This window comes from Xenopus laevis, chromosome 3S (genome assembly GCF_017654675.1).
Source record: "Xenopus laevis strain J_2021 chromosome 3S, Xenopus_laevis_v10.1, whole genome shotgun sequence".
NCBI lineage: Eukaryota > Metazoa > Chordata > Amphibia > Anura > Pipidae > Xenopus > Xenopus laevis.
In genome coordinates this window covers 45,541,527-45,550,344 of record NC_054376.1, presented here as the reverse complement: position 1 = coordinate 45,550,344, position 8,818 = coordinate 45,541,527, and the positions used below count along the sequence as shown (strand labels likewise).

Sequence of the window (8,818 nt, the reverse complement as noted above, 5' to 3'; positions counted from 1 at the left end):
GTTGGCATCACCCATTGACTTGTGAGCCAGCCTGAACATTGGGATTGTGCACACACAAACACATAGAAATAAAACCATACACATTGAGACCACAGTCACTCTTTATTGAAATGGCATTAGTAGAATGTAGCACAGTTTTTACTATACATACTGCATGGATTAATACAGAACATCCATTAGTACAAAATAGGGATGCAACGAATCCAGGATTCGGTTCGGGATTCGGCCAGGATTCAGCCTTTTTCAGCAAGATTCGGACGAATCCTTCTGCCCGGCGGAACCAAATACTAATTTGCATGTGTGAAATTACGTGACATTTTGTCACAAAACAAGGAAGTAAAAAATTATTTCACCTTACCACCCCTAATTTGCATATGCAAATTAGAATTCGGATTGGCTTCAGTATTCAGCCGAATCTTCCACGAAGGATTCGGGGGTTCGGCCGAATCCAAAATAGTGGATTCGGTTCATCCCTAGTACAAAATACACAGTTTTTACAGTATGGGTCACACCAATGTAAAGAGCAACCCGAGAATGATCACTTCATTAATATTGAAAGGCTTTCAATTCCACTGCACATAGGGTTTTGTTCTCTCTCCAAAACTTTGCCTACACCTCATCTTTCTGTTAATGAGATTCAATGAGAGAGGCAACTTCATCATCATCATCATCAACATCAGACTGGCTTTGGATCATAAGTTTAGTTTAATGAACCGTGTCAGATTCAGTAAGGCCATCTTGTACTGTAGGAACCAGTATGTGTGGGATTTTAAGACACTGAAGCTCTCGGCTGAATATTAACTTCATTTATACATTTTGTTATATGAAACAGTCATCGGTCAAGCATCCTGATTTTTTCTGTAGCAATGATACATCTGTTTATTAGCTGTTATCTCATTCATTGAACCCGCTGGGGGTAGAGATTTGTCCATTAATTAGAGTAGTATAATGATCTTGATGAGTGTAACTTTGGTGCTGAAATCTTTTGTGGAGTTCTCAAATGCCTTTTGTTGAACAGGTGGTAAGAGTCCAGATAAATAGTGCATATAATTCCCCACTGAAGAGTGCAGAGTGCAGGACACAGCTTTTTGTAATGTTTTTTCTGCACTGTTGTACAATTACAAAGCTGCAGGAAGGAAAGCGACAGAAAAAATGAAGCTCATCCGCAGACTTTTTCTACTCAGAAAAAGGGGGGAACATCCCAAGGTCAGCGAAGTCTTCAATGTTATAATTGCCAGTTCCTTGGGTGGGATCACCAGACATTGGGAGCATGTCCTGTGTAGTAGAGGGAAAAGAAGCAGTTAGTTATATAATACTAAATAGGGCCCATTTGCAATGACTTGCCAAGTACACAACTTGGCCACAAAGCATTGTCTTCAGGCCCGGATTTGTGGAAAGGCCACCTAGGCCTGGGCCTAGGGCGGCAGGATTTTAGGGGGGCGGCATGCTGCCCAACCAAACCCTCATTGGTTCAAGAACACTGGGGGTTTAGTTCTCCTTTAACATATTCATTCATTACCTATCTTCAGTCTGCTGGGTCTCATCAGACAAAAAGCCCCCTTAGAACCATTCTTCCAATGACCAGCTTTCAGACACATCACCTAGTATTTTCCCTAAAACTAATTATGTATGTCACTTTGGGGAGGCATATAGTATCTTAATATTCCTTTTAGCCTTATGTGATGACAGCAGATTACAGAGTGGTCTAAACAAGTTGCCTCACATACTTATAGTCAACAACATGGCGAAGCCCATTATTTTATTCAGTGTTACAGATGCCTGCAAATATTATTGCTTTATAAATCTTTACTTACCTGCACAGAAAAGTCAAAACAAGGACAGCTGGAATACAGTGTTTGGTATTTTTTTACTTTGAGGAATAACAGCAGTAATTATCATGTATGACAAACAAGGAGTCCACTTAGACCTCACCAGATTTGCAGTTGGGCCTCACCGTTTCACAAGTAAAAAGCCGTAAACTGAATATGACTGGGGGCTATCTTTGCTCATGGAAGCTCCTTTAGAATAGATTTCATTACAATGAAATGCCATTGTCACTCACATTTATCAAGGTGGTAAAAAAGATCAAAAATGAAGTTTAGCACCCCTTGCCATGTATACCTCACAGTAATGCTGGTGAGATGCCCCAAAACATTTGTTAAACAAATATAGGCCTTGAAGTCACTAAATAAATGGCAGTATGTATAAATGCTGTTGTGGTATTCAGGAATAGCTTGACCTCAAGTATGTGTGTTCTCCCAGATTTCCCCTGTGACATAGGGACATGAAAATGAAATGCATTCTGTATGCCATAATAAACAAGATGCCATGCGGAATGTTGTAATTGATGTGATATGGTATGAGCTATGCATTTTCTACACTGTTTTTACATTTAAACTACTTTCACTACTCAACTATGTTGCTATTACACAATCAAAATATATGTGTCTCTGGTGTGCTTCTTTATATTACAAGGCCTGGATTTGCTCAGGGAAGTTGTTATTTTTTTCAAACTTTCCTTCAAATTGTCGACCAGTCCCTGCCAAGTTGAAATATACCACTATTTACTACATCATTCATTTTAACTTGAGAATGTTTTTTTCTAAATGGAAATCTAAAAAATGGCAGCCACGCACACAGAATTTTCATTTGGAGACTTAACCTATTTATTAGCTGCCATGCATTGCATCAAAGCAGTTTTGGAGGGGGTTTTAGTAACACTGTTTGGCACTTAATAATTTTGATACTCATCCTAAAGAATATTATGTGTGCGGAACTCTTATTTCCATTGCATTCTGGTGCACAGTAGCAGGGGCGAAGCTCACCTACAACATGGAGGTGGAGTGAGGGCTCTTAGAGGGGGTGAAGTGAGCTGCATGAAGAAGGTGAGGGGGGGTTGTGATGAGCGTGTTGGGCAGACATCCTTGCTAGGGTTGCCACCTTGTCTGGAAAAAAATACCGGCCTTCCTATGTTTTTTTTCCTATAAATAACATTGGCATCAAGCAACATTTTTACCGGCCAGGTGGCCTAGGGTGCAAGTGCTCATTGTGAATAGCTGCTACACACTATGTACAGGCCCAGTTCTGGACAGTACGCATATTTTAGTCAATGGGCATCAATATGAATTCTGCTCAGGAAAAAAGGGGACAAAGTGTAAAAATAAAAAAAATGTATAGAAAGTGGCTATTTAATATACACCAAATACCCTTGTCCATCCTAGTCCCTACATCCATATATTTTCGTCTTTCCTGTGCACTGTACCTGGAACACCTCTGCCTGTGCTGGTTGCTGGTGAGGATGCTGGTCATTACTGGGTTGATTGTGATGCTGGCTTTGCCACTGGGACCACACTTCAGAGGCACGGCTCTGGAACTGGCTGCTGCTGCTCTGTCCTGTCTCAGCTGTGAGGTTCAAACACAGAGAAAAGAAGCATGACAGGATTAATAGGAGGCAAACGAGAGGAGAACCAGAAACTGCTTCCTATTTCTAACTTAGTTTAGTCTGCTTTGATGAAGTACATACAAGGTACAAGGGCACATAAACAAGGGAGCAATGGAATCACAACTGCCTTAGGGAGGCTTCACTTATATGCACAACTGAATTGCACAATAATGCGTCTTATGCAGATGTGCATGGTGGATGTGATATCATTTGCATTGAATAGGAAATAAAAAGCACTGAAACTTGATTTGCAAAGGTTGATGCAAATTTTCCATTTATTTAGTAAATTCCTTCATATTACTATTACACTGTAATCCTAGTACAAAAACACTTTGGAGAAATGTACTACCATTGCCATTGCCTACCACTTTGTATTTGCCTTGGTAAATGAGCCAAATAATACATATAATAAATCGCAGGATAAAATACAATCATAATATTAGGGCATAATATTATGGGCCTTGAGCAGTTCCCATGGCTTACTGGGCTGAGTGGAAGCCAGTATCTGCTGTGTCCCATGCATGTTACACTTACTAAATGCAGTACTTCTTCCTCCTAAACTTGAATAGGCATTACCGCTGGGGGAAGATGTTGCTGGGCTGGATAGGGGGCTGTATGTGGATGGATCTGATGCATATGTGTGACTTGTTCCAATTCCAAAAGGGGAGGATTGAGCTTTGCTGGTCTGTGAAGTGATTTGCTGAGAAATGTAGAAAAATTACATTTTCACAAGTGGTAAAATAACAGTTATATGGGCAATTCTTGCCCTGCAGCAATCACATCTCTTTCACTACAAATATATATTATGATGATTCTCAGATTACCTGCCCTTGAAAGGGTGGGTGACTCCCAGTCCAAACCTGCCCAGCATTCATCTGGCGAGAGATCTGAGTTAGATTCTGCCCAGTTGCTGAAGGAGACTGGATCTCATTCACACCAGTCACATGCACCACAGAAGAGCTGCAAGGATACAGAGAGTTCAGAAATGACACTGCTATATGAAAATTCCAGAACATCCATCTTATCCAAATACCTGAATGACTTTCCAGTGTGTCCAGGCTGGAAGGGGCTTCCTGTCGAATAAAGCTGCTGAGTCCCACTGCCTGAAGCTGACAACATCTTTTTCTCAGCTAAAATGAGATGAAATTGAGACAATAAAATACCTAGAGACATGAACTGCCATCTAGGGAAACAAACACATATATAATATATTTATTTAAATATATAAAGTTCTAAATGGCACAATTCTTCATGATTTTGTTTTCCTAAAATGCAACATTCTTTCCCCAAACCCAAGCATAGTTCTCTCACCATGAAATCTTCCAGCGCCACACAATTTGTACCTGATTTGTCAATCCTGTCACAAGAGTTGCACTTGTTTCATAAATTAGCTACAAAATGCAATTATATATATATATATATATATATATATATATATATATATATATATATATATATATATATATATTCTGGAGGGTGCTCTACCACTACAATATTTTACTCTTAAGTCAGCTGGTACAAGTTGGAGCTCGAGTAAGAGCTCACCATGCATGGAGACCTATTCTGCCTGCTCAATTTTAGGTTTATAATTCAGAATTGCTTGTACCAGAAATCATTGCAACTTGCAAAAAGCTGCAATCAGTATGTCAGCACATGATGCAAGCATTAAAGGGTGCATGAAGGTACAAGCACTTTGTGAATGGTGATTTGAAAGGTGCTCATTTTTATGCCTAGTGCTGTGCCATGTGATCATTTGTAAACGTGAATTAGATGCATCTATCTAAAATTGTTATTAGCACCGTTGACAAGTAATATGAGTAGGACGATAAAAAAAAAGTGTGTATATAGTAAATTGTACAAAATTTGCAGTGGTAGGTGGAGCTGCTGATTCTGAACTGTATGTTAATCAGGCTAACAGCAACCCATCAGCCATGGCTGCAGTTAGAACAACATAAGTATATGTCTGATTGGTGTGTTTGTGGGTTAATAGATTGATAAAGATCCCCCTCTGCCCCCCCCCCAATGATGCATTCAGTTTGCTACTTGCCTAGGAGGACAATGATCCACATTCTCAAAGTTCCAAAGGTACAGGAATTAAAAAAACACCCTGCTTGGATTACAACACTGGAGCCACAGAAAACGTCCTGTCTAATATATGACGTGCAGGCACTTTTTACCCCTATAACTATACCCTTGTGGCGACAGTCAGACTAGAAAATACTTTTCATTTGTTAGAATAAAATTCCTTTCAGTGGAAGAATCTGCATTTGACCCCACCGTTTGCTCCATTTACAAACATACCTAAAGCGTTATTGAAAGCACATACTGAGGCTCCCTGGGGTTCATTAACTCAGCTCAAGGCTCTGACCTGTCCTGATCTGAACTCTGTAGATATCAGAGAACACGTAATTCCATCTTGGAATGTTAATGCATTTGTTGGAAGTAGGACCAAGCTAATTAAGGACTTGGTACCAGTGAACCCAGATACCTCATGAAGACAATAAAGGGGTCAGGGACAGATATTAATAAAGATGCTTTGCCTGTAAAGATCCTGAGATGATAATGTAATAACATGGTTATGGTACATACAGTAATAATGGTTTTCAGCTGCACCACAGTAATAGTGAAATCTTACAGGCAGTTATTCCAGCAAACATCTCAGCAAAACGAGGATCCCGATCCTGGGAAAAGATCGGATCTGGCTTATCAACAACAGATTTTCCTCCTTCATGTACATTTGCTGCAAGGTTAGGAACAGGTACCTGCCAAAAGAGGTAGTTATTAGACACAAAAACATAAGCTGCAACAACACACAGCAAGATGCCACATATGAATATGCCTGGAATACCCACCTGTGACAAGTCATAGGAGGATAAACTATCCCTTGGATGAACTTCGAGTTCAGCCTGCTGCTGTTGAACCTGCCTAGGAACACAGAGACAGCTGCAGAAATACTGTAGGGCATAGGATTATGTGTTGTTGGAGGCATAAAGAGCAAGCCTGTCTGTGCAATAGCCTTTATATAACCAATTAATCACATACAAATAAAGATAGGAGTAAAATCATCTGCACCCAGAAAGCCTTCTCATATTTTGTTCAAGCAGGATTTACATACATACTCACAAATCAAGCTTTTCTATCACTGATGGTGCAAAAAAGAATCAGCTGCTATTTGCTGTTTCACATTGGACCCATATTAAACGAGTAGTTCCAATTATACTGATTTTTAATATGAAAGTATTAGGCCTGCTGTATGGTTGGTAGGGCCCAATTACCTTGGCAAACAGGTAGCACTACAGTGTGGAAGTCAGAATTAAAGAGGAGAGGACCAGAGAAAAGATGAGAAATTTAAAAAAAACAAATAAGAACAAATTTCTGGCAGGTGGGGTCACTGACCCCAACAACCAGATAGCTTTCTCATTTGCAGACTGGAAATAGGTAGAAGAGGAACCCAGTGGAGATCATCTAAAAGATTCTAAGAGAAAACAAAGCTATAAGGTACTAAAAGCTAATATAAAAATGAACATAGTTCATCGCTTGGACTAAAAGTTGCACTTAATGTATATGTGTATATTTGTGTGATCTATTTAATCACTTAAGAACACTTTCTTTATGTAAAAAGTAATCACGTGACACTCTCTAAACTATATGTGGGCCCATATATTAATAGGACCTATTTCGGGAGTAGGTGACAGTGAGTGCAGCTTGCAGAGCTGTAGTGTAGGATTTATGGCAGCAAAGAACAGAAACTTAGCCCAGGTGATCTACTGCTGTTATTTAGTTATATGTACAGGTGTCCCTTTGCAGTCCTATGAACCTAATAATGTGCATGCGCCGTAGAACACAGCATCTATATATTATGACTCAAATATAATATATGCATGAATCTCCTCATACAACCATTGTTATGTGCTTACTTTACATTACTGTTGGTACAAATAATATACTCAATCTCATCTGAATATGGGTTCTGGAAGGTGAAACTGCTGGTACGAAGGAGCATCCAGTCCCGAGTCTTAGTGTGAAATCGATACATCACTGATAACACCTGGCCTTTTAATTTAACCACCTGGTAACAATCAAACACAGAAGCATTAGTGAGAGTGTTTCGAAATACAGCTAGCATCACTATCATTTATGTACAGTATATAGTTCAAGTATGGGATCTGTTTTCAAGAATGATCTGGATAAGGGGTCTTTCTGTAATTTATTTCGATCTCCTTACCTTAAGTTAATTAATTAAGGATTGTTCTGTCTTCAATAAGGATTAAATTATATCTTAGAAACAAGTACAATGTTCAATTTTGGGGCCATTTTATTTATATATTGGTCCTGAGTGTTTTCAAAGTTACCTGGTTTACTCAAGAGAACTGTAAGATATATATTAAGATTATAATATACATTACATTGAGCTATTAATGGGGAATATTTGATAGGACAAAACATAAGGCTTTGAACTGGCTCAGCAATGTGCCCTCCTTATTAATTATTAATTAGACTATATCTTGCAAATGGGATATTAAAATGCTTACCAGTTTATAAAAAGTATAAAAGGGGCCATAAACATGTAAAGAAGGGCATGAAAATTGAGCTATAGGATTGTGTATTGTATAATTAGAGATTGGACATGATGGATTTGTCTTTTTTGGGCATAATGTAACTATTCTAGTATACACGGTGCCAGTGGGATGGGCGAATTTTTTGCTTCGCCGCAATTACGCCTATAGACTTGTATGGCGGCGTGCGTCAAAAAAGAAAAAAAAGCCACGCGGCAAAAAATTTTTTATCGACACCCATAGACTTTAATGGGCGTCAGCGACATTTCGCAAGTGGCAAATTTTTGTCGAAACAAAATGGGTCAAATTCGCCCATCCCTATGCTTCTCCCACTTACTAGCAAGGAAAGTTGAGAAAAATAACTATGAACATTGGGAAGGGTTTTTTATTCTCAGACGATCAAGATAGGAAATATTTTTTTTTAAGAGAAGCGTTTTAATTAGGAAACACCAAGGTACCTTCCTTGGCCATGGGCAAACTTTCATATAAGAAGGAACATTCTTTTCTTGCAGGAAAAATAGTACCTGTTGGAAACTTTCACGGAGATGACTCTGGTCTTCTGGGTGACAGAATTCAATGATATCTTTTCCAAGAAGTTCCTAAAAGATGCAAAATGTTGTCCATTGTTATGTAGTATTCTATCCTTATTCCTAATCATAGGGAAATTGTATCCAAAAGAATTATTCACCTCCATGCTGTGCAAGCCATGTTTTTAGTATATCCCAACAAACAGCACCGAATTTATTGGTGAATCCATTCAACATTATATAGTGAATAAAGTAACCCATTGTAAAATATAAGGATATTATAAGTCACAGAG

General features: G+C 38.9%; 1 protein-coding gene across 6 annotated transcripts in view; it reads right to left on the bottom strand.

Annotated features, from left to right (window-relative positions):
• Positions 1-380: 380 nt before the first annotated feature.
• Positions 381-8,818, bottom strand: part of LOC108712854 (aryl hydrocarbon receptor nuclear translocator 2) — a 40,622-nt gene continuing 32,184 nt past the window's right edge. For 5 of the 6 annotated variants that reach the window (XM_018255330.2, XM_041588243.1, XM_041588240.1 and 2 more), the window contains 9 exons: positions 8,523-8,597; positions 7,360-7,511; positions 6,295-6,367; positions 6,078-6,204; positions 4,476-4,572; positions 4,267-4,402; positions 3,977-4,142; positions 3,263-3,402; positions 381-1,275 (listed from right to left, as the gene is read on the bottom strand). In XM_018255330.2, coding sequence (XP_018110819.1) covers positions 1,177-1,275; positions 3,263-3,402; positions 3,977-4,142; positions 4,267-4,402; positions 4,476-4,572; positions 6,078-6,204; positions 6,295-6,367; positions 7,360-7,511; positions 8,523-8,597 — 1,065 coding nt within the window. In that variant the 3' untranslated portion in view covers positions 381-1,176. The remainder of the gene's footprint in view (positions 1,276-3,262; positions 3,403-3,976; positions 4,143-4,266; positions 4,403-4,475; positions 4,573-6,077; positions 6,205-6,294; positions 6,368-7,359; positions 7,512-8,522; positions 8,598-8,818) is intronic. The other variant, XM_041588241.1, reaches the window with a different exon arrangement.